The sequence below is a fragment of the Acinonyx jubatus genome, chromosome D2 (genome assembly GCF_027475565.1).
Source record: "Acinonyx jubatus isolate Ajub_Pintada_27869175 chromosome D2, VMU_Ajub_asm_v1.0, whole genome shotgun sequence".
Lineage (NCBI taxonomy): Eukaryota > Metazoa > Chordata > Mammalia > Carnivora > Felidae > Acinonyx > Acinonyx jubatus.
The window spans coordinates 57,582,298-57,608,225 of NC_069393.1; the positions used below are offsets into that span (position 1 = coordinate 57,582,298).

Sequence of the window (25,928 nt, forward strand, 5' to 3'; positions counted from 1 at the left end):
TCTTTCTCCGTGTTCCTCTCTTTGTCCCCTTTTCCTCGTCTCCTTCTTCTGCATTTGTCTGGGAGGATCCTGGAGTGTTCTTTTGATCGACTCAATCTTTCTCTGGCACTTGAGTTCTGATTGGCTGAAGGACTTAGAGGGGAAAAAAACACTTTAATTAAGTAGATAATCTCTTCTTTGGACGTTTGGCAGCTCCATTTCACATCCCTTCAACTCTGTTTGGGATCGCTTACACACCACGGAAGTTGGGGCTTGAGGAGAATTCCATCCCACTACCACAAGGAGAATATTTCCCCATCTTCTCTGTCTCCCACGTTTTTTAGAATTTTCTATTTCTGTTGCTCCAGAGGATTATGTTGCTTGTGAAGCCTCCTGTGTTCATCTTCCTTTTCACCTGTATCCTCCGAATCGGCCACACCTGGTAAGTAACCTGGACTCCCACCTGGGACTGGGACCAGGTAAATGTATGTCGTCTATGAGAGAGAGTTCTTCCTCATTTCCCGAAATGTAGGAATACTTGGGATCTCTCCTAGGAAAAACTGTTCTATGGAGTAGGGGCTCTTTCTAAATTTATGGCTGATTTCAGTAAATCTTTAGGACCCTGATCAATAAATGAATAGATTAAAAAACAGATTAATAAGTTGCTGTACCACAAATATTCTAAGTGGTTTTGGGGAAAATGGACAGTAGCCTTTTTTTTTTTTTTTTAAACCAAATCCTGATGTCAGCATTGTGGAAAAAGGAAGGTGGTTCAAAGCAAGTTCTACTGTGTTTGAATCTGATCTTTGAGGTGAAGGCTGGAGACAAAATGCGATGGGACCTTATTTTGCACTTTCTGACATAACTTTTTTTTTTTCAGAATATTCTAAGTAACTGCTCATACCATCATGTCTTAGAGATAAAAATTCACTTGATCTGTTGAGTTGGTATTGGGTTAACAAACACGTTTGAAATGAAATATTTTAGAAAGCTAAACTTTCTACAGATTTATGTAACCTATACAATTTACAAATATTTCTAAATTGCTCAGAAAATGGGGCAGTGTTTATAAAAGTGTTTTGGAAACTATAAACAATTGCACAAATGATAGACGATTTTATTGTCAGTTTCATTTAGCTCTTGGAAACCACATAAAGTATCTATACATGGAAATGTTAACAAGTAACTACGTAATAACATATAGAAGAAAGACCTGGGAAGTGCATGTTGCTACATTGCTATGTGTTTGGAGTCTCTCCCCAATTGAGATACATAAGCTCAGTCTCTATCAGTTTGCATTTTGACCATCTGTTTAACCAAGGTATGAATCCAATCATTCCATAAACTGTTGAGGAAGCAAGGATAGGGATTTCTTTGTTGAAATCAGCTTCCTGTGCCAAGAATGTATTCTTATCATAAATGAATATAGCCATCTTTATTGGAAAGTTGCTAAGAAATATGTCAAATAAATATAATTATTTGCAAGTTAAGGCAATAATTTGTAACACTTCTGATTACAAAATGAACTGCCAAATAATTGGTCAATTTTTAATTGGCATTTAAGTTAAATATTTCATGTTCAAAAAAAAGTCTCTCTTTTTTTCCCCCTTATGAGAACAAAAAGACAAAAGGGAGCAGAGACTATTTCAGAGCATTTCTACTGATGTTCATGGTATTCTTCAGCTGATTCAGTATCAGCAAAAGAGAAACACGAGATTCCTTTCCCCAGTCACCAGGGCAGTGTGAAGAATTGTTCTATAAAAAATACCTTTACTGTGTGTTCCTTCCCTGCTGGAGGGGGTCATGTTCATTTCATTCCGATACTGACACAGCCACACTGAAAGGTGGCTGGGTTGCTTGTCTGTCCAAATTCAAGTGTCCGGATTTAAAAAGAAAAAAAGAAAAAAGAGATGTGAAAGAAAGTTCTAATTTAAAAACAGGGTTTAAGAACCCCTTCTCGCCTTGCCTGACTTTGAGGAGAAAATGTACAAATCTCCTCTATAATGCAATTAGATTTTAATTGCTTTTTCTCCATAAGCCCCAATTTGAATTAAACATTTATACTTTGTCAAGAGTCTGGTTTTGGTAGCATTTGAAGAGTGATTTTTAAATTTAACGTTAAATCTTGATTCTTCTTATAATGGAACTATCAGGGTTCTGTGTAAGGTCACCTTCCCTTTTGTGCCATGCAGAGAAATTTGACCAACCGCAGCCTTTCCGATGTTTCTCTTAATACTTCATTATCAGCCTTTTATGTAAGGACCTCAAAAGCATTTAACAAATAGAGAACCATAATTTCTGCTTGGCTGTTCAATTGTAGGCTTGCCTGAAATTACTGTCAAAAAAAGTCCATCAACAGAAACTCCTAGGCTTGAAAGGAGAAAATAAAGATGACATTCATTTACAACATGCAGTTTTGCTAGACTTTCAAAGTGAGATGATTGGAGGGGGAAAAAAAGCATTCTCCACAGTTTCTTCTTGTTGGGACAGTTCTGAGAATTATCCTTTAGTACCTTGAGAAAAAAACCTTTTGTTTGAATTTGTTTTCCTGAATCCTAATGGCTCCCGGCAAAAGAGAGAATGGGAGTGCATGATACAGCCAAGCAGATGGTGATGGTTATAATGGTGGCCGAAGATGAACCAATCTGACTTTTCATTTTCCAGTATACATACTCATCTGGAATGATCAGGCCTAGAACATGTTTGTTTGTTTGTTTGTTTTAACTGTGGTCTTCATTTTACTCCAAATGATGTCTCATAATGATCCTAGGTTTTGCCCTGTTTTGTCCATTTCTTCTCTCTCTCTCTCCCACCCCTTCAACTTGATGACCAAATCAGAAAGATATACTCACTAGAACATGGAGGTTAACTATGGCTCTGCTCTCATTCTTTGCAAAAGTCACTGCCTCCACTTCTTTCCAAAGGATTTAAATAGGGTTCATTTCTTTTCTACAGTAGAGCAAGAATTCATCGAAAATCTTTGGGCTTTAAGGCACCTTTTGAAATACAGCATCCCTTGGTTCTCTACATTTATGTATTTAGAGCAACCCTTCTATGGCTCTTGAAATTTCATCTGATAATGACGTGCAGAGCCCCTGATCAGCAAGGGCTTCAGTTATTTTAGGGGGCTGTCTTGAATCCATATTCTCCCCAAGCATCATCTATAGCTAAAATTATTGTTCTCCTCATACACGTGCTACTATTTTTCAAATGTATATTATGAACAGTAAGATATACACTTAAAATGACTGAATTCATGATAACTGGTTGCCATGTTAAGTTTCTGTTAAGTTTTTCCCACCAACAGATACAAAAAGGATAAGTGCAATCAAGTGAAGCTGCACTATAAACTTTGTTACATTAAAAAGGAATTCTCATCCTCACAGAGGCTGGGAATCTCTGAAGTTAGGGAAATAAAAGGTAAGTGAAAAATTGCTTTGGAATTTGGAAAATAATGTGCCAATATCAAAGAATCACATCCTAATAGCTTTTCTGATCAGTAAAAAAATTCATATTCCATGAAAAAGCTTGGGGTTTGTGGGGTAACTCAGGGGGATGAAGTTAGCAGCTGTACCGTTGAAAGTCCTTCTAAGGGCTTGAGACATGATCACAGAAGTTTAACTTCCAGTTCTGTCATTGATTTGTCAACAACTTTAGCCCTACAGTTTTGCTTTCAGAGTCTCTATATTTTCTCCATGAATAACAATTAGTTAGCTAAAAATAATTAGCTAATAATATTTATTAGTATCACCACCACCACCATCATCATCATCATCTACAAAGGCTAAGAAGTCCTGAGAAGAGACACTTCATTACAGCTTTTCTTATGAAACCGGTTTGTATAAGCAATAAGGCAGATGCTCCATAATGCATCTCTATTGTGCGTGTGTGTGTGTGTGTGTGTGCATGTGTGATAATATGACACAAAGAAGGATCTCTTTTTTGTGATATTATGTAAATGGGGATATTAAAAATGGATCAGAAGGAAAGGAGTTTCGATCCAAGCCCTCTCTCTTCCGAGGAAAAAGTTTACTTCTTTGCTGGGACAATTGGTTTCATGCTATATATTGGGTAATGCTATTTTCTTTGGGGACTATTAATAAAAATCCCTTTTCCTGGGCTCCATTTACTCTTTGATTTTTTTCTTTTTCAACTGATATGATCAAATTCTCTTAATCTGCTGGATGTTTATTATTATTATTATTGTTATTGTTATTATTTTAAAATCAGGACATTTAGAAACAATTTTATTTGCTCACATTTTGGGTGAAATGGTTTTTGGCTGAAAGATTCCAAAGATTCCACTAGAACCTTGCCATCTACCCATCTTTGAAGACTTAGTTTACGTATTCTCTCCTCCTGGAAGTCTTCCCAGGTTAAATTAGCTACCTCTCCTTCCCCCCGCCCCCACCCCCATATATCCAGCATCAGGTTAAGCCACTAAGGCACTTAGTACATTTTATTGAAAATTTGCTTTTGAATCTGTCTTCTTCACTAGCCCAGAAACTCTTCTAGGATCAGACACCTTGCCTCATTTATCGTTGTGTCTCTTAGGTGGAAATTAACCACAATTGTAACAATGAGTAACTTGATCTGTAGGCAGGCACTGTTGTAAGTGCTTTACAAATCCTTACCCCCATCCTCTGAAGTACATACTAGGGTCATCTCCACTTTACAGATGAGGGAACTGAGGCCCAGAGATCTTAAAATAACTTGGCAAGATCACCTAACTAGTAATGAACCAGATGGAATTTGAACACAGAAAACATGGTTGTGCAGGCCCCATGTTGAACCACTACGCCCTATTAATGAGTGTGTTTTGAACTGACCAATGCATGCAAACTATTTTACATAAGGGAAGAACCATGACAGGAAACTTTAAACGTAATTTAAGCTTAAACTTTCCTAAGTAGGTATCAGTTCCCAGAAATAGAGCAATTTCATATTTGCTAGTTTAAAAGTAGAAAGTTCCCTGGCTTACTGAAGTCCTTACTTTTGGATTGCTATAATCTTCTGAAAAAGGGTAACTCTGCCCCATATCCTGGAACAAAATCGATACTCAGGAATAATATAATGTGAACCAACATTTACTTCACACTCACTGTGTAACTCGCCAAAGACACAAAGTCTGTCAGTGATGAGACAGGAATCTGAATCTACACCACTCACTACCTTTAGCCAGTAAGCCATCCTGCTTCAGATGGGACCTTGCTTTCTTTGACCTGCCCACATTTGTACCACAGTCACCAGAGCACTGGACTGTGGTCCTTCATGTTGTGACTGTCCTTCCTTCTCTGTCTGGCACTCCAATTTTCTGTGAATTTTTAATGATGTGCACAGTAGTCTGATACACAGAAGTCTGGCATTAAGAAACAAAAGCTTGTACCTGACTAGTATTTTTATTTTAAAAGATATTGGTTCTGAGAGCTTATTTAAATTATCTCTTACATTTGTTTATCGATAGAATTTATATTATTTCATTCCTTTCATCTCACTGAAAACTACCTGCAGGTTTGATTTGGATTAGACGCATCAAGTACTATCTTTTGCCAGAAACCCCAACTTACCTGTTCTTTTCAACATAGTGGGCTTGTGCTTCTTTGGAGATCATTCAAAAAGTATCTTTACCATCTGTAGTATCAATACCATCTGTACTGCCTCTGATATTAAGATTTTATGTATAGTATAAGAGAGCTAGCTCTGGCTATATTTTCCTAAGGATAAAGACCCATTTTTGTAGCACGTCTTAGGATCTCCAGGAGTCCAAGAATTATTGTGGTGTCTGCCATTTTTCATCATTTTTCATTTCACAGCTTTTAAATAGATATTTAGAATCTTTAAAGTTCCTTTGCCTTTTGATCGCCCTTACATTCAAAATAATGGCCAGTGGTAAAAACAAATTCCCTAAGATCCCCAATTCAAGCAAGTGATGGGGATATGTAGAAAATAAATGTGCAGTGTTGGTCTGGAAGGAAGGAAGGAAGGAAGGAAGGAAGGAAGGAAGGAAGGAAGGAAAGAAGGAAAGAAAGAAAGGCTCTTTTCTTTATCTCCATCAGAAAGGCAGAGAATTCATAGGGCTTAGAGAGAGAAGTCAATATAATTTTTCTTAGGCTAAACCCTCACTTTTCAGAAAGCAGATTTTTTATCCTACGTAAAAGACTAGCCTGGGGGAAACTCTGAGCTTGGTTCACATAAATAACATTCCCCATTGCCTCCCATTGAAATATACCTACACTCCGAGGGCCTCTCAAAAGAAACTACCATCCACTTTGGACAGACTCTCTAGTCTCATTATAAGCCAAGCTTTTATGGGTTTGTTTTTCTCAATCTTTATTGTAGGCCCTTGTTATTGATCATATCATTTCTCTGTACACTTCTTAGGTCAGAGTTTTCAGTGAGATGAAAGGAATGAGACAATAGAATGAAAAAATATAGATTCTATGGATACATAAATGTAAGAGATAACTTAAATAAGCTACCAGAACCAATATCTTTTAAAATAAAAATGCTAGTCAGGTACAAGCTTTTGTTTCTTAATGCCAGACTTCTAAATGTATATCAGACCACTGTGAACATCATTAAAAATTCGCAGAAAATTGGAGTGCCAGACAGAGAAGGAAGGACGGTCACAACATGAAGGACCACGGTCCAGGCCAAGAGCAATCAGACTATAAGGGGATCACTTAAATTCACCATTATCTGACCAATCCGAATTCACTTTTCTTAATTGGTTGTTTTCCCAACTATACATCCTCTGGAACCAGCACAGTATGAGGCTATGTTCCAGTAGTCTCCATAAGGCCCTGTAAGTGGGCCAGTAGTTCAGTCTTTCTGTACAAGTCCATAGATGAGATTCTTATGTTTCTCTAGGCCAAGCTTACATCACCCTGCATAGTGAGAAATTTCGCCTTCATTCAAAATGAATTCTCTTTTGCTGCCATAAAGCTCAGTTCTTTTCTCTTACTCAGGCTCTTCAGGTTCACATATCTGACTTTAAAGATTCCATTCCATACTGATAGCCGAGATAATGCATAATGAACCATACTATCCTGTCTGACATTTCTTCCCATTAATCCAAGGTGTCTGGAGGAGCCTAGCTTTCGGACATTATTGTTTCAGAGTGTATTGTTTAATTTTACATTATGGAAAATTTCCAGAGAGAACAGCATATACAATGGAATCCCCTATAACTCTGCTTCAACTGTCATCAACCACTAGCCAATCTTGCTTCATGTATACTTGAGTAACGTTTTCAACTGCATATATTTCTCTGTGTCTAAATATTCCAAATACTAAATGCTTCAAACTTGGAAGAAGAGGAATAGGAAAAGAAATCTCCTATGTCATGTCTGAGAGATCTAGAGCCAGCGATTAGAGTGAATCTTGGAGAACATCATACAGATATGACTGGCCACCCTTAGGGAGAGAAATCGAGAATAATAACTTGTGAAAAGAGAAAATTCATTCAAATATATATTTAAATTTATTTCTGTTTGAGCTGTGGCTGATTAGCAAAGACAACAGAAATTGATAGTTGGCTTAGATTGAGGACAGAATATGTTTACCATCTATTAAGATTTAATTCCATTAAATAGTAAAATGGCACTAAAGTTCAAAAACCTGTCAATTTTCTCACCTTTAACTGTTCATCTAGTTTTTTGTAGGATAATCTGTAGAGTTATCATATATGCCTACCTTCTTCATCCTGAAATAAACTAGTATTATATCCATCAATGCAACTGAGAACACAAATATTCTCCAAAGTCTATACTACAGGGATCAAAGTAACAAGATCAACAAACAAAACAAAATTTTCTGCCTGCATAATGATCCTGGAAGAGGTTCCTGTGATCCCAGGCTTTCTGGGAGCAGTGGCTTGAGCTGTCCCTTAGCAGCTTTCACTTAGAGACCACAGAACAGAGAATGAGTACAGCGCATTCCCAGTTAGAGTCCTCATTTAAATGCTAAGTGTTGAAGCTCTTTTTTTGTAGCTGAGTGTTTCTCAGCAGAGTTTGCCACAATACATAAAGAAGGAAGGAAATGAGGACAAGGAGAGACAGCCCGTCACTTTATAAAATATCCTGGAATACAAATGACATTTTAGTTTCAGAGGAAAAGATTATCCCTTGAAAACTGGTGATTTGCTCGGGAAAGACTGCCCGGGATTGTTTTGCAGAGACCTGTGATACACAGTTGTCCCGTCAGCTACTCTACGGTCTTTGCCAGCAATTATTTGGCAGGGGCTGGATTTGAGATAATGTGGGATTTTACTGTAAATTTTAACATGACTACTACTAAAACTGATGCATCTGTTTAACTTTTTTTTTTTTTTTTTTTTTTTTTTTTTTTTAGCTAAGTGGGTTACAAGACTTTTTAAAAATATTTTTTAGGGCCCTGCATTATAATATGGAAAATTCATGTTTATAAAAAACAGTTCGAGAATTATTTACAGACCTGGATTCCCTTTGAAGAAAGAGATGGAGTTTGAATCAAGGACATAGACATGGGGATGTGACAAAAACTACACATTCCTTAATTTTTAAAAAATATTTATCCTGGAAAAAGCCTTCACTTGGCCCCAGTCCTCATTGCAGTCCTATCTTTCTTCCCTTTCAATGGCATACTCGCCTTCAGTGAGTCTACACTGGCTGCTTCTGTTTTCATTTCATAACTGTTCATTCGCTGTAATCTCGCTTCTGTTCCTTTGTTGTACCAAACAGATCTCAACACCAATATCACCTTTGTCCCCTCTTGATAAATTTTTAAGGAGGAGGCAACTTGTCTTTGAAATTCTGGGTAATTCTCTTCCCCTCAAGACTTCAGGTATCTGTGCCTTCTACTTCCTAATCCCTTCCTCTAGCAAACTGGGAAAGAGCCTGATTTTGATTACCTGTACTTTACAGTGGATAAGAATTAGTCATGCTGTTCACCCTTTAAAAAATTTTTTGCATCTCAAACTTCATTCTTTCTAATTGTACAGCGAATTGCTCCTGGCTTAAATATGCTTGTGTATTGTCAGAGGGGGCAGTGACCAACTTCGAACTGAGGGGATGTATTTCACAGTCGTTAGTAAAGCCCGCCTTCTGTGTAACGGTGTGTGTGTGTAGATCTGTGTGTGTGTATGCTGCTGCATACATGTTCTGTGGGTCAGATGCCGTAGAGGATGGAGAGAAGCACACGGAAACCTGCTGAGAAACGACTGTCTTTGGGCTCTCGCTGGCCCGAAGCATCTTGAGAGTTCTGTGAGGTGAAAAGCTGGCTGTCACGCACTTATTCTAGGAGAAGTTGCTTCACTGAAGCACCTTCTAGCTACAGCTCCAGGCAGCTCTCCTGCTCTGGAGCCTCCTCTTGCCCTTTCTACCCTCTTCTCGTTCCCTCTCTGTGCCAGGCCACCAGATGGAGACCTGCATCTGCCCCTTTTCTCCTTGCCTGGGCTCTCAGCCCAAACTGTAGTGATCAGATGGTCTCTCCTGAAGTAGGCCGGCTAGAGCTTCAGGACCCAGAGATTTTTTATGGACCTTGAAAGATGAGATTAAAGGGTAGGGAGAAGCCAACCCTATTATTCAAAGATCTATGGGGAAAGTGAAGGAGGCAGAACAAAGGAGGGGTCAGATGGCACTGAGATGAAAGTTTTGGACCCTGAGAAGAAAACACTAAATTCTGGAGGTTCATATTCGAAGCCTTTGCTTTTTAAAAAATATGGTGGGGAAGGAAAGAAGGGAATCCTAACTTAAATCTAAGCTACTATGTTAACCACTGGGATTCAAATGCCTCAGGATACACTTGGCAAACTAGTGAGGCTGGCCTGGAAGAAGCTTGCTGAGTGGGACTGAGTTCTTCACTGAGACAGGACTCTCATACTGAGGGGAGATGGAGTCCAGCACATGAACTTGACCTCGTAACAAGGTCCTGGCCATACAAAGGAAGAAGTAAGCCTGAAGATAGCATGGTGCTGGGTCCTGCTGGTCCTGTGCGCATCTGTGTCGCAGGCTCTACAGAATCAGGCATGTGCTCTCATCGCAGCTGCTAAATGGGAAACTATGGAATGTGATGTGCTACAGGTGGCCTCGTGGGCTAGGCGGGTTTGGAAAATGCCCCCACATAGGGAGAAATTGTTGAAACTAATTGGATAGCGGTTTAAACTGCTCATCCACAATTAGGCATAACTACCAGAGAATGGGAACTTGCAATTTTCTGTGAACTTCCTAAGGAGGTAAAATAAATTTCTTCAAATGGTATCAAATGAAGGGGAGCTTGTAAAATTAGAGTGTATGGGTCTAAGGATCATAAATGTTAGGTAAGAAAACACAAACAAAACAAACTTGGAGACTTTCCAAGAGCTAAAAGAGAAGCTATGGCATTTGTATTTGGGTTGATCCAAAGTCTGTCCCATTCTGTCTCAGCAACTTTGGAAAAAGTTTTGCTGGTGGTCAGGTTGACTGAGGGATAGGCAATTCAGGAGGCAATATAGCCCCAAGGGAAACTGCATAATGCTGAACGCTGCGGCTGTTTGAGGAGCTCTAGTGCCTTACATCAAAGAATTTTGGTGATTAGATTGTGGCCGATTATGGCCACTGAATTGTTGCAAGGTTGGAAGGTCCATAGAGCAGAGGAGCAATGGGAAAATGATAATCCACAGGGTTCTGCTTTAGCGTTACCCATAGCTTCAAAACTACAAATGCATCTGTATCTGGATGGTTGTTTAACAAGAATTGAAAAAACATTTAGTAAATAAGAGAATAGCTAGGACTTAAACACACATTGAAACGAGGGGGAAAGAACTCATAAATGTTGACGTGAGGGGAGCTGGGCAGAAGGTAGTGAAAGCCTGACAGAAGGACATGACTCAGCTAACCAGCCTAGACTGGAACAAGTGACAGCAGAAGGGAGGTACTTACAGTGAAACATTATTATCAGAGCTGAGAAGGAATGATAGAGAGATGATTGCTCCCCCAAATTCCTACCTTTGGTAAATTAACTTGGAAGAAGGATGAGATGGCATTAGACGTAGGAAAAAGCACAAACCAAAGACTGAATTATGGACTCGCTGATGACAATGGGTTGATGACAAGAACATGGAGGTGGTCTAAGAATATTAAATAATAGCTATGGTAGTGAAGACTTCCGTGAGTGGAGGCAGATAGCATGTTTCCTAGAGGACAGATGGCCCCTAGACAAACACTCAGAATCTTTTGGGCACTTTCCACTCCCAATATATTTTATTCCTGGTATGAAGAAGAGAAGCATAAACAGGTCGGTTATAATTGCTAGGGGGGGAAACTACAGTACCAAGAAAAACTACAGGGAAGGAAAGAGATCCCCATGATTTTAACACTCAGCACAGAGACCCAGACCCTCAAAGCAGTGACCAGAGAGCTTTGAGAGCTGCCAGAACCAGAGGTACTCAATCCAGAAACAAAAGAAGAGAATGCCCCCCAATTTGTTACTGGTACAGTTATAGCAGCCATTTCCCAGAAAATTAAAACAATAATTTGAGCTTCCTGAGCCCTCAAATTATTACTTAGGTATTAGATGCTTTGGGGCACCTCCCTGTTCACCCTCTGGACCAGTGTTTCTCAAAGTGGACTCTGAGGACCATCTCAGGAATGTGTACATACAGATTCCTTCCATCCATTTCCCCCATCACCACTGCTCAACAAGAGTTTCTGGAGCTGGGGCTCAAGAATCTTCATGTTTAAGAAATTTCCCAGATGATTCTCATGGACTCTACCAGCTACCACATGTGGATTAATTTTCAAATGCTTATACTAAAGTCTATTCTCCAAATCTTTGGCACCTCAGGTCATGTAAGTATGTAACATTTTATTTGTATATATTTATATATATGTTTATACTTTATATATTTAAATCATAAATGTATTTTTATATAAATAACATTTTATAGATTTACAGAAATTTGCGAAGAAATGCACAGGGAAGTCCTATATACCCTTTCCATAGCCTCCTCCAGTGTTAACATCTTATAACTCTACTAACACATCCATAAAGCTTATTCAGATTTCACAGTTTGGCATATACCACTAAAGTTTGCACCCCATCATCCTAGACTGATGGAACACTTAAAAAAAAGAAAAAAGCTAAAGCAAGACTGACACCAGGAGACAGGACGTAGGGAAAGAATCCAATCCTATCTAGGTCAGGCACTATGGCCACCTGACTGTTATAGGGAATTGGTGGAGTATGGTTGTTGCTTACACCCTTCACCACTGGGACTCACAGAAAGGCCAGGAGCAGATTTGGGTAGATGCTTTCACCACAGCCAACTTCTTCAGGCATCTGGGGACAAGGGCAGGGCTAGCTTCAGTCAGAATCTCATTGAAGAATTATCTTGCTTATCTGGTCAGACTGCAGCCCCAGGTATTTGCTCTTGGGGCAATGGAAAATGCCAGCTCCCAAGGTAATAAAGAGTCTTTCCTAAAATCAGAAAGTGCACTGGTGCTTATTCTTCAGGGAGTCGTTATAGGGATGGAAGAGGTTCCATGCCTATGGAACAATAGTATGGGTGAAACAATAGTAGCCAGTGTGCTATAGGCCAAGGATATTGCTCCTGGGTGGATATAGGCCAAGGATATTGCTCCTGGGTGGATAAAGGTGTTTTTAGCATGAGGTCGCAGAAAGCTGAGCCCAGGAAAGGTATCAACAAAACACTAGAGAAACTCTAGTTAATACTTTTTCTTAATTGCCCATTTCTTTGCAGGGATGGCGCCCAACGAAAGGAGCACCCTTTGACGGGGCTCCAGGCTGGGCCCACCACTTGGATTCCACATATATGGGCAGGTCAGGAAAACTGGTGAGGCTGCAGGCTCCAGATGTTTATCTAAAGGAGTGACTATGGAGTCTTCCCAGGATAGCATTCACTCTAAGGGAAGGGAACAGAGAAGATCCAGCAATGACACTTCTCACTGGAGTTTGTTAGCAAGCTCCTCAGTTTTAGTCCAACTAAGAAGGCTGGAGGGTGATTAGGGGGGCATGTTACAGGCAAGACCTGAAAGTACTGCTTTGCTAAAACCCTATCAGAACTTGCACACAAATGGCATTTTGATACCTAAGTGGAAAGGCAAGACTCTAAAATGGGTTAAAATACATTTGTCCCTGTATTTAAAAAATAATAATAATAGTTGTTTTAGGAGAAGTTTTAGGTTCACAGGAAACCTGAACAGAAAGTAGAGTTCCCACACATATCCACCCCCTGCACAGCTTCCCCCATTGTTAACATCCTGAATTAGTGTAGTATGCTCCTACTTTTTTTATGCATTGAACCCAGTCTAGGCAGCAACAGCTCTCCCCACCCCCAAAATGTGCCCAGGGGATGTGGTGATACCCAGACAAAGCAGAGCCTAGGCCTGGCAGATATGGGCAGATATTGTAGGCCTACAGGACATACAGAAGGAGGGCTAGAGCAATGGAAGACTGGAAAAGCAGCAGAGACAATGTGATAGCTAACTGAGTTTGTTCATGAGTGTGTGCAGAACATCACTAAGACCTCCAAGAAATACTTATCAAGAACTTTGCGGGGATAAGGAGTCCTGGATTAGCAAGTGGGAATAAGAGCGAGAGAAATACAGGTTGCAGGAGAGCGTAGCAGTGAAGGAATATATGCTTTAGAATCACACTGAGGGGGAGGGGAAGGAAAAAGAAAAAGAAAAAAAAGAAAAAAAAAAGGAAAAAAAAAAGAGGTTAGAGTGGGAGAGAGCCAAAGCATAAGAGACTCTTAAAAACTGAGAGCAAACTGAGGGCTGATGGGGGGTGGGAGGGAGCGGAGGGTGGGTGATGGGTATTGAGGAGGGCACCTGTTGGGATGAGCACTGGGTGTTGTATGGAAACCAATTTGACAATCAATTTCATATATTAAAAAAAAAAAAAAAAAAAAGAATCACACTGACTAGGTTCCAATCCTGGATTTGCCACTTACCTATCTGTGTGACGTTAGCTTATCACTCTTTCAGTTTCTGTATCTGTAAAATGGAAGACATAACCCTTTCTAACTTATACAAGTGTTGTGACAATTATATGAGCTTAAAACACATAAAGCATTTAAAGTAGTATTTTGTGTGCACAGAATAAACATTCAGTAAATAGCACAGTACCTCATGGGGTTGCCACGGAAATAAAAAATGACGGTACAGGTAAAGCACTCCTCTAGAAGAGACGTTCTCAATGAATGTCAGCTATTGCTGGGTGATGGAAATTAAATTTTACATGGTATCAGTATATATCCTGGAAGACTGTCAAAAGGAGAAGAAACAATTATAAAATTTTTATTTGGCAGTATAAAAACAAAACTGACTGCAGTTATTTATGTAAATTGCTTCCCACTTATGTCTAATTACCATGAAGCACAATAACAATTATATGTAACATTAAGTGAGTCAGATTGACTTTGCTAAAACTTTTGATTGTAACACCAACTTCTGTGTACATATGCTGCGTGCTCACTGACTGTGGCTCTTCTGGTACATACATCTGCTAATGCAGCATGGTGGTCTGCTCACAATGTTGGAAAAATAGTGGGAGCACTGGCTCACCAGACTGCTTTCCCCTCCCCTCCCCCAGATCTTTTTCAGTCCTTATTATCCTACAATTTTCTGCTCATTCTGATGATGCATCCATCCTTTTTTTCAATCCATTTAATTCAATCAATGTTTAAAGAGTACTTACTGTGTTCGAGGCATTGGGTTAGGAGCTGGAGGGGATACAAGGATAATTAAGGCAACCCCTACTTGTAGTCGAGTATTAGGGAATAAAGGGAAACCTTAATGTGAGGTAGAGAGAAGTTGCTGTGAGTCTTCAGGAAATGCTGGTTGTGGCTTTTGTGCTAGATACTTAAGAGTAAGTATAAGAGTAAATATAAGAGTAAGATACTTAAGGGGCGCCTGGGTGGCTCAGTCGGTTAAGCGTCCGACTTCAGCTCGGGTCACCATCTCGTTGTCCGTGAGTTCGAGCCCCGTGTTGGGCTCTGGGCTGATGGCTCAGAGCCTGGATCCTGCTTCCGATTCTGTGTTTCCCTCTCTCTCTGCCCCTCCCCCGTTCACGCTGTGTCTCTCTCTGTTTCAAAAATAAATAAACGTTAAAAAAATTAAAAAAAAAAGAGTAAGATACTTAAGAGTAAGGTTTTTATATACCAGGATAGCTTTACTGAGATATATCACATATTATAAAATTCACCCTTTGAAAGTGTACAAATCAATGGGTTTTGGTATATTCACAAATTTGTGCAACCATCACTACCGTCACTGTTAGAACATGTTCATCACCCTAAAAAGAAACCCCATCCATATCCATTAGCTATCACTTCCCATTCTGCCTCCCTGCAGCCCCTGGCAACTGCTAATTTACTTTCAGTTTCTATGGAATTGCCTATTCTGGACATTTTGTATAAATAGAATTATACAATTTATGAAACAGAGAAAGAGGATGGGGGAGTTGCAACTTGAAATTTTTTTTAATGTTTATTTTTGACAGAGAAAGAGAGAGAGACAGAGCATGAGTGGGGGAGGGGCAGAGAGAGAGGGAGACACAGAATCTGAAGCAGGTTCCAGGCTCCGAGCTGTCAGCACAGAGCCTGACACGAGGCTTGAACTCCAGACTCTGAGATCATGACCTGAGCCGAAGTCCGACACTCAACCGACTGAGCCACCCAGGCACCCCAGGGGAGTTGCAGTTTTAAATAGGATGATCAGGGAAAGCTTTAGGGTGAATAACACACTCGATTTTTTTTTCAAAATTTTATTTAAATTCTAGTTAGTTAACAGATAGTGTATTGGTTTCAGGAGTAGAATTTAGTGATTCATCACTTACGTACAACACCCAGTGCTCATCATAACAAGTGCTCTCCGTAATACCCATCACCTATTTAGCCCATCCCCCACCCACCTCTCTCCATCAACCCTATTTGTTCTTTATCATTAAGAGTCTTATATGGGGGTGCCTGGGTGGCTCAGTCAGTTAAGCGTCCAACTCTGAGTTTCGGCTCAGCTCATGATCTCAGGTTTCATGAGTTCGAGTCCCACATTGGGCTCTGTGCTGACAGTGCAGAGCCTGCTTGGGATTCTCTCTCTTCTTCCTCTCTCTCTGCCCCTTCCCCACTCACTCTGTCTCTGCCTCTGTCGAAATAAATAAATAAACTTAAAAAAAGTATCTCATATGGTTTATGTCTCTCTCTCTTCTACCCCATATGTTCATCTATTTCTTAAATTCCATATATGAGTGAAATCCTATGGTATTTGTCTTTCTCTGACTTATTTTGCTTAGCATAATACACTGTAGCTCCATCCATGTCATTGCAAAGGGCAAGATTTCATTCTTTTTGATGGCTAATATTCCATTGTGTATATATATGCCACATCTTCTTTATCCATTCATCAGCCAATGGACATCTGGGCTCGGACAGTCACATGGTTTGACTATTGTTTTGATAGACACATTCGATTTAAAATCTGAATGCAGGTGAAGAAACAAACTCCGTGGCTATCTGAGTAAAAAGCATTCCAGGCAGAAAGAACAGCAAGTGCAATGGCCCAGAGGCTGGCGAGTGCTTGGTGTGTTGGAGCAACAACAAAGACATCAGTGTGGCTAGAGCAGAGCAAGTAAGGGGAAAGTAGTAAGAGATTAGGCATTAATGGGGGCCAGATTGCATAGGACCTTATAAACTATGACAAGAGTTTGGCTTCTGTTGTATGTGAAACAGTAAATCATTAGAGGATTTTGAGCAGAGAGTAGCAAAATTTGTTTATATTTTAAAGGAGTTTATTTGTTTGTTTGTTTACTTATTTATTTTGGGGGGGGCAGAGATGAGGGAGAGGGAGAGAGAGAATCCCAAGCAGGCTCCACACCCAGCATGGAGCCTGATATGAGGCTTGATCTCACGACCATGAGATTATGAGCTGAGCCAAAATCAAGAATCCGATGCTTAACCAACTGAGCCACCGAGGTGCCCCTAAAGGGATTAATCTTTAAGTGGACCAATCATTTTGAGAATAAAATGTGGGAGAATAAGGGTAGAAGCAGGGAAATCAGTCAGTAGGCTTTTAACAATAGCCCAGGTGAGAGACAACGATAGCTTGGACCAGGTGATAGCAGTGAAGGTGTTGAGAACTGATTAGAGTCTGAATATATTTTGAGCTGGAGTCAGCAGGATTTGATGACAGAATGAATATGGGATGTGAGAGAAAGAAAGGAGTCAGAGATGACTCCAAGATTTTTCTCTGACAGCTAGAAGGAGGAACTTAAGTGGGGAAGACTACAGAAGGAGCAGGTTTGGGATGGTGGCAGCAAAGATCAGAAGTTAAGTTTTAGTATTAAGGTTGAGATGCCCAGTAAACACTGAAGTGGAGATGTCAAGAATATAGTTGGATATGCAAGTCTAGAGTTCAAGGTCTGAGATTGCTGAGAGGGTAAGGCACAAACCCTTTGAATGGCACTCAATCTGGGTAGTATCTTAGCACTGTCCATATAGGGAATAGGAAGCTTGTGCCTCTGTCTAGGAGCATGCTGATTGTACCATGTTCTTTAGAGCTGCTCCACCCAGTGAACAAACGCTGCTATCTTCCACTGTTAGCATCTTTCCTCCAATCATATAACTGTCCCTAGGTAATAAATACCCATATAAACACTTAAATTCCTTCCTCTTTGGCTCTCTTTCCACTTTCTAACATTACATGGTCACCATACTTTCTGTAATGCATGTTATATTTTACTCCCCAGTAGGAAATCTTGCGATTGTCTCATCAATTAAGAACAAGATCCTCGGACCACCTGGGTGGCTTACTCGGTTAAGCATCCTACTCTTGCTCACATCATGCTCACATCATGATCTTGTGGTTCATGAGATCGAGCCCCAGATCTGGCTCTGCACTGACAGCAAGAAACCCACTTGGGGTTCTCTTTCTCTCCATCTCTCTGCCCGTCCCCCACACCGGTTCACTCTCTCTCTCAAAATAAATTAAATTTAAATTTAATTAAATTAATTTTAAAAAAAGAACAAGATCCTCTTCCTTTGGTGTTCACCACAAGGACACAGTATTTTTATTGAGATATAGTCAGCATATATTAATTTCAAGTATACACAACAAAATGATTCAATATATGTACATATTGTAAAATGATCATCACAATAAATCTAGTTAACATCTATTCCAAATCTTTTCTTCATACTGGATAGTTTGGTTACGAGGAAGTAAGTCAGCCATAATGGTTCAAATATGTCTGCAAATAACTCAGGAGTTAACAGCATGTTAATTTATGGAAACGCTGTCCACATAATGCCTACAGTCTTGTCCCATGGCAGGTGTTCAGTTAAATCTGATTGATTAATCATTTGGGCTCAACCATGTATCATATGAATCCTTACAAACTGTAGGATCTTGAGGAAAGAAGAATCCTCTACTATCTCCGCCCATCACTCCCTGTGATTCCAACTTAGTATCCTCTCACAGGGTGTCTCTTCACCCGGGCTCATGGCAAAGCTTTCTCTTTCGCCTGCTGCTTGATTTTTGTTTTGTTGCTTTTTCTTCTTTCCTGACACTGTCTGCCCTCTGGCATGGGAACTAGCCTCTGACTGGCCTGGTAATGTCCAAAACTCTTTGCAAATTATGCCTAACATAGAGATTGTCCTTGTGAGCCAAGCAAGACTCTGGTGTTACCCCATCATAGCCACACTCATCCCTTAACCCCTTGCAACTACTAATCTATTCTCCAGCACTATGATCACATATTTCACGATTGTTACATAAATAAATAAAATCATGAAGTGTGTATCCTTTTGTGATTGGCTTTGACCACTCTGTATAATTTCCTTGAATTTCACCCAAGTTATTGAATGTATCAGTAGTCCATTCCTTTTTTTTTTTTCTTTTTTTTTTTTTTTTACCACTGAGTAATACTCCATGGCATGGGTGTACCACAGTTATTTTTATCCACTTACCCTTCGAAGGATATTTGAGCTGTTTCCAGTTTTGGGGTATCATAAATAAGTCGTTATAAGCATCCATGCACAAGCTCCTGAATAAAGATAAGTCTTCATTTCTCTGAGATAAATGCCCAGAGTGGAACTGCTAAGTTGAATGGCAAGTCCGTTTTTCAGTTTTGAAAGGAACAAATGATTCCAGAGTCAAATTATTTATTTTTTGAATTTAATTATGACTCAGTCCCCAGAAAGACATTCCCCTGTTTACCTCTTTTTGATTAGAGAACTATCCTTCTCAGAGTCCTGTGGAGTCAGATGAACCTGTATTCAATTCCGCTTCAATCACTTATTAGCTGGGTGAGCTTGAACAACTTATTTACCTTTTTTGAGTTTCAGATTCCCTATTTAAAAATAGGGATAATGATGGTTGAGAAAGGAAGAATTTAACAAGATCAGCATATAAAGTACTCAGAGCAGAGCCTGCTACACTGCAGCGAGTTATGCTCTCTTTTCACTCCATGGCAAAATAATGATCAAATATTACTTCCAACTTTTTTGGTATATTTGAAATTTTAAAAACCAAAAGAAAGCATAATGTCAGCTCCTTTTGTACATATTTTTAAATTCTTTTTTTATTTATTTTGAGAGAGACAGAGCGCACACATGCAAGCGGGGTAGGGGCACAGAGAGGTGGAGAGAGAGAACCCCGAGCAGGCTCTGGGCACTGTCAGCACAGAGCCCGATGTGGGGCTTGAGCTCATGAACTGTGAGATCATGACCCGAGCTGAAATCAAGAGTTGGGTGCTTCACTGACTGAGACACCCAGGCGACCCCATATTCTTTTTTATTAGATGAATTATCTTTAATAGATTCCTTATGCATAATTTTTCCTTGGCAAAACCCTTTTCCCTTTCTTCCTATCAATTGTTTGCTGAAGTAATCCTTACAATGCTTGGCAACAGAAATGAGCTGGTGCATCTCCATTATGCTCTGTGGTTTTTCTCTCTTCCAGGTCAGTAAACAATTTCCTGATGACTGGTCCAAAGGTAAGAAAAAAAGTCCTTCGATTTATTTGGATTCACTAAATCTTAGCCTCTTGACTGAAGACTATACATGTCCATTTCTTTTCATTATGTCCACATTTTTTATTAGCTGTATATATTACAGACAGAAAAACTGTGGCATAGAGAGGATTAGGGATACACCCAAAAGAACACAGCAAACTAGTGTCAGGGCCAAGGCAAGAACTCAGGAGTATTGATTCTGAATGTATGGCCAGAATTTCCAGAGCGAGAAAAGTCAACAGCCTTTCATGGTGTCAGGTTGCAGTCACACATCCCTCTCGGTGCAGTGGTTGGATGCAGCTTGCCATCTTTAAACTGCTGGCATCGTACTACATGATCTCCAAGGCCATTTTCAGCCCCCAAATGTTCTTTTCCAAGATAGTAATGGAGTGAGAATACTGAAAACCCATGAATTATATAATTTGGGCTCATTTTGGAGAAGCAGGATAATATAGTGAATAAAGGCTGGTGAAGTCTAGAGTCTGGTAACACTGAATTTCGTTCCTACTTTTACCTTCTGCTACCTGTGGGACCTTGAGCAAATTGCTTTACTTCACCTCTCTAAGCCTCAGGTTCCTAATCTATAAAAATGGTACCTATTTCACAAGGTTATTTGTGATGTTAAATGGGACAGCAAATTTAAAGTGCTTACTCTGTCATTATTTTAGAAGGCTGGGAGAGTGGGCAGGAAAAGAGGTGCTTGGCCACTACAGGGCAAATGTCTCCCGAGTTCAGCTGAGAGGCTGAATTTTGACCCTTGTGTTTCTACGCAGGCTTACCTGATATATTCCAGCAGTGTGGCAGCTGGTGCCCAGAGTGGTATTGAAGAATGCAAGTATCAGTTTGCCTGGGACCGGTGGAACTGTCCTGAGAGAGCCCTGCAGCTGTCCAGCCATAGTGGCCTTCGCAGTGGTAAGGAAAGCCTCGGCCACAGCTCCCTGGACCCCCTGGCCACAGGTTAGAGCCCCACTCTTCAGGGATGACCCCTTGCTACTTCTACTTCCTCGTTCCTCAACCTGGCCTCTGTCCTCTCTCTGGGATCTTCTCTGTCCCTTCTCCATCTTATAAAGCTTTATTTTCTTTCTTCCCAACACCCTCACTGCTCAATGAATGGACCCTGCCTCACCCCCAATCCAATAGCATCGTTGGCCTCCCAGTTGGCTGAATATAAATAGTGTCAGGAGGTAGGTAGGTGTCATAATTCTTCATGCCTCTTAGCCCCTTCCTTCAGCAGCTCAGCAGAGAGGTACAGGCCAAGCAAGGACTGACTTGGACTTGACCTCCCATGGAGAAGCTAAAGAGTGGCCATGTCAGTAAATGAAATAGCTGCCAATCAGAAGTTCACGACTAGCTAGCATGTGCCTGTTAGACTTCAGTATTCCAGGTAGAAATAGGCCTGTGCGCTTTACAACCTGGCTTTCAGATTCATCTCCTTCCCCATTTCTTCCTCTGGCTCTTCACCACCTAAATCCTTTACAACCATGTATGTAAACAGTAATCTAGCCACCTAGTCATAATGTGTGACCTGAAAAGATGGGAGGGAAGAAGCATAGTGCTGAGACCAAGGCTGGAGCAGACCATGGAAGTAAGGTACATTATAAAGGTGGGGAAATAGGATGGAGCTGGGGAAGGAGGGCATAATGATGGAAGGAAGGATACATTTATTTATCCTATATTTATTATAATAATAAAGGAAGACAGCATGACTGATACCTTGAGTTACAACCCTTCCCTCTAACTCACCCATTTTTGGTTCCTGCCCAGCTAATCGGGAGACAGCGTTTGTACATGCCATCAGCTCTGCTGGGGTCATGTACACTCTGACTAGAAACTGCAGCCTCGGGGATTTTGACAACTGTGGCTGTGATGACTCCCGCAATGGGCAGCTGGGTGAGTAGTGATACTGCGGTGGGTAGGGCAGGCCATAAAGTTCACTGTGAATGAAAAGTCTGGTGGGTAGTTTGGCGGGGGTGAAGAAGCGTTGTATTCTTCTAAATCTGAGGAAAATCAGGGCCAACTGGTTTAAGCCCAAACCCTAGAGTGACAAACCAGGCTAAATGTAGCTTGGGGCCCTCGTCCAACTGAATGGTTTCCTTAAACACAATAAAGTAACAACACTCCCTGAGGATTCAATCCTTCTACTCCCTGAAAATAGGGGGGTGTCATTCTCTGTTGCCTGTCCCTGTTTCCTCCCCACTCTTTACCTCTACTGTCCTCTCCCATCCTCTCTGCCCTCCAGCTCAACTTCCAACTTTGTTGTTCCATATTATTTTCATTGTGCCGCCTCCCCGGCTCCATGCTGGCACTTTTGCTTGCCTTTTTCCTGGGCCATTTTGTGGATGTCAGTGGCTGGCCAGGCACGTGAACACTCTGCCCGAAGGCCAGAAGCACTGTGTGTAGAGGGAGACCCCAGCATCCTGCAGAGAATCCACTCGGCAACTATTTACGTCATGGAGTCCAGAGCAAGGGACTGGATGAGGCTGGAAGTGGAAGCCCAAAAGTGGCTTAAACAAATCTGGGCTGAAACTAAACTGGAGACAGGGCACCTGCCCAACCCCAAATCCAGTTAGAAACAGCAGCTAGGAGGCTCCAAGCCCGCCTGCTCAACGACCTTTCCTCCCCTTGCACTTTTCCAGGGGGCCAAGGCTGGCTGTGGGGAGGCTGCAGTGACAACGTGGGCTTCGGAGAGGCAATATCCAAGCAGTTCGTCGATGCCCTAGAGACAGGACAGGATGCCCGGGCCGCCATGAACCTGCACAACAATGAGGCCGGCCGCAAGGTGAGTCCTGCAGCCCTGGGGGTTAGGCAACTGGCTCCATCCACCATGAGCCCTAGGTGCGGACAGCTCTTCAGTTCATTTAACAGATTGGAAAAACGAGGCACCAAGCCGGCCAGCCACGTGGATTAATCAGCTGGACGCCTAGCAACCCTCCCTCACCCCCCCCCCCCCGCCCCTGGCAGACTTCCCCCAGCCTCATCCCCGATCAGCTCACTTCTAGCTCTCTCCCCAGGCGGTGAAGGGCACCATGAAACGCACGTGTAAGTGCCACGGCGTGTCCGGCAGCTGCACCACGCAGACCTGCTGGCTGCAGCTGCCTGAGTTCCGCGAGGTGGGCGCGCACCTGAAGGAGAAGTACCACGCGGCTCTCAAGGTGGACCTGCTGCAGGGTGCCGGCAACAGTGCGGCCGGCCGCGGCGCCATCGCCGACACCTTCCGCTCCATCTCCACGCGGGAGCTGGTGCACCTGGAGGACTCCCCGGACTACTGCCTGGAGAACAAAACGCTAGGACTGCTGGGCACCGAAGGCCGAGAGTGCCTGCGGCGGGGGCGGGCCCTGGGCCGCTGGGAGCGCCGCAGCTGCCGTCGGCTCTGCGGGGACTGCGGACTGGCGGTGGAGGAGCGCCGTGCCGAGACCGTGTCCAGCTGCAACTGCAAGTTCCACTGGTGCTGCGCCGTCCGCTGTGAGCAGTGCCGCCGGCGGGTTACCAAGTACTTCTGCAGCCGCGCCGAGCGGCCGCGGGGGGGCGCGGCGCACAAACCCGGGAGAAAGCCCTGAGGGTCTCCTTTCTCCCCTCCTTTCCCCATTTGTCCTTGGCTTCTTTTAGAGACCCCAGTAATAGAGGAACCTAGGGAACTGCCCCCCCCCCCACATTCCCCTGCCCAGGGATCCCAAGAGGGAGAGACGCTACAATCTCTCCAGAGCTTGCCACTTTCCACCCCTTTCCTAGCTCTTTGCTCTCCTCCAGTCCATCATCACCCTGCATCATCCTCACGGTCCACACTTAGGTCTGAGGGCTCCCAGTTCTGAGATTCTGAGCTTCTGATTCTCCTTGGACTAGGATGAGAATAAGCGTTCCTCCTCCCCTTCCTAACTGCCCTAACGCCTGACCTAGCCTATACAGCCGTAGGGAACCGGAAGAACACTTCTCCGATATACAGGGTCAGGCTAAAGCTCTGCTTCTCTCTTTTGCCCATTTTCTTGCCCTCCCGCCATTTCCCCATTTTCCTACTGCCAGGTCTCTACCATAGCCACATCTTTTTTTTTTTTCCTGCAGAGCTCCTTCCATGCTTTTGATTCCTTGCTAACTGTTGACAGGCACCCCAGTGATCTCGAATGCTTCCTCTCTCCTTTTCCCTTTCCCTTAAGAAAAATTGTGACAAAACTGATGCAGGAGAAAGCATGTCTTTGGGGGTCGTTTCCTAGAGGCAGGGCCTGAAGATGGAAGCAGTGGGAACCCCAGAGTGCCGACTTGCTGGAAACCAGGGTGTTCCTCATCCTTGTGATACACGTCTCCAGTGGACTTTGCCAGTCAGACCTTCATAGACAATCACCCCAGGTGCTCCAGGCAGACCCCCCGTGTCTAGGAACTATGTAAGGGCAGATTACGAGTCACTTGCTATCTTTTAACGTCAGCTTCTCCCTACTGTTTCCTCCTAGCCTCCGCCGTTACCTCTTCTCCTTCCCCAAATGATCCTTGTTCCTTTGAGCCAAGACTGAGCTAAGGAATGTCAATTTCCCATTCAGATCCCAGCTTGCACCTCTAAAAGCAGATCATAAAGCAGGAGAAGCTGGGACCCTTTCTTTTCACAAACCTGGATCTCAAACAGGCAGGATTCAGGGCATTGGATACTTTCCTTCAATAGGTAAACTTCCTGCAGGGAAACTTTCCAATAGGAAGTTCAGCACCTCGAACTTTAATTTATTACAGTCACTGTGATATGTGCCTTCTTTTCTAGGTATTGAACTTATTCCTGGGGACACAGGTAAGGGTGAGTGGAAGATAGAACATCTAGGCCCTCTCTTCCCTTCCACCTTGCCAGAACACTATCCTCCCTTAAGCCTCACTTCCCTGATGGCCTAAGTAGTTACACTGGTCTGTATGAGGCTAATCTGCCAACAATTAGTGAATAATCCACATAAATCTTCCACCAATACATTCACTCAGTAGCTAAGAGCTCACTGCTTGTGGTGCTTGAGACAGAAGCAGTCCAGCAGGGACTTGCTTCTGAAAGAGGGCTCTGGAAAGAGAAGAGCCAAATCCCTGACAGACTGCAGCCCAAGGAGCTTCCCAGCCATCTCCCTTCTCCGAGGCTGGCCCTGGGTCTGGGCATGGGGCAGCTGTTTAGGAGAACTGGTCAGATGCCAGACCACCTCATCCTATCTCCCAGAGTAGGAGACAGCACAGAAATGTGGCTCTCAATAGGTAACAGGGGCTGAGGCTTTAGGGGCCAACCCGGGACAGTGGAAAGATTCCTCTTATATTCCAGACTGGGGCAGTGGCCAGGTCAGACCCCAAACCCCTAGTCTCTTCCCTACATATCCTCTGGTCGATGAACACTTACTGAGGAGAGAGGTTGCCTGTCCTTCCTCACAGGGACACACTGCCCTTCAGGGTCTCCTATTGCTTCATTTCCAGTACAATCAGCAAAAGGCCTTTTGCTCAGTCCCTCAGCTTTGATCTGAGCCTGTTGAATCTCTCAACTTGACCTTTCCTAATCAAGCAGCAACATATACTAACCTGGCTGTCCCACTTGGCAGAATTACTTGACAGTGTGCGGTAAGAAAATCTGGCAAGGCAGCTAGAAGATACAAAAGTACAATATCGTACAGGAAAGCTGCATTCTCCAGGAGGTCTCTCAGCACAAAAGTAGGACTATTGTGCTTCGTATTTGATAATTCCAGCTCAGTACTTGAAACCTGTCATGCTGCCAGAAAGTTCTTTCATAGGGGGTTGTTTTGTATTCCCAAATGGCTATAATTGATACCAGCTTCATCTGAGTTCTATAAAGAAAACATTACTGAGCTACCTTAGATCTGCATTGCTTTTTTTTCCTTTTTTGCATTATCCATTCATTCATTTGGTCATTCAACAAACGCTGGAGTGCAAGTCCAGTGGCGAACAACACAGTGACCTCCCTGCATTCATGGAGTTTAGGTTCTCTCTTATACTCAACCACC

The 25,928-nt window shown here is 42.3% G+C and overlaps 1 protein-coding gene across 1 annotated transcript; it reads left to right on the forward strand.

Moving 5' to 3' along the window:
• Positions 1-353: 353 nt before the first annotated feature.
• WNT8B (Wnt family member 8B) lies at positions 354-25,856 on the forward strand. The gene is made up of 6 exons (XM_027063511.2): positions 354-421; positions 19,917-19,950; positions 20,637-20,880; positions 21,733-21,858; positions 22,605-22,747; positions 22,980-25,856. The coding sequence occupies exons 1-6, from the start codon at positions 354-356 to the stop codon at positions 23,523-23,525; spliced, it is 1,161 nt and encodes a 386-aa protein (XP_026919312.1). The 3' UTR covers positions 23,526-25,856.
• The last annotated feature ends 72 nt before the right edge of the window (positions 25,857-25,928 follow it).

Excerpts from the sequence above, each read along its gene's own strand:
- WNT8B (XM_027063511.2), top strand. The coding sequence starts at position 354 with ATGTTGCTTGTGAAGCCTCCTGTGTTCATCTTCCTTTTCACCTGTATC. Across the intron at positions 422-19,916 it reads CTCCGAATCGGCCACACCTG|GTCAGTAAACAATTTCCTGA; the intron begins GTAAGTAACCTG and ends TCTCTCTTCCAG. Across the intron at positions 22,748-22,979 it reads ACAATGAGGCCGGCCGCAAG|GCGGTGAAGGGCACCATGAA; the intron begins GTGAGTCCTGCA and ends CTCTCTCCCCAG.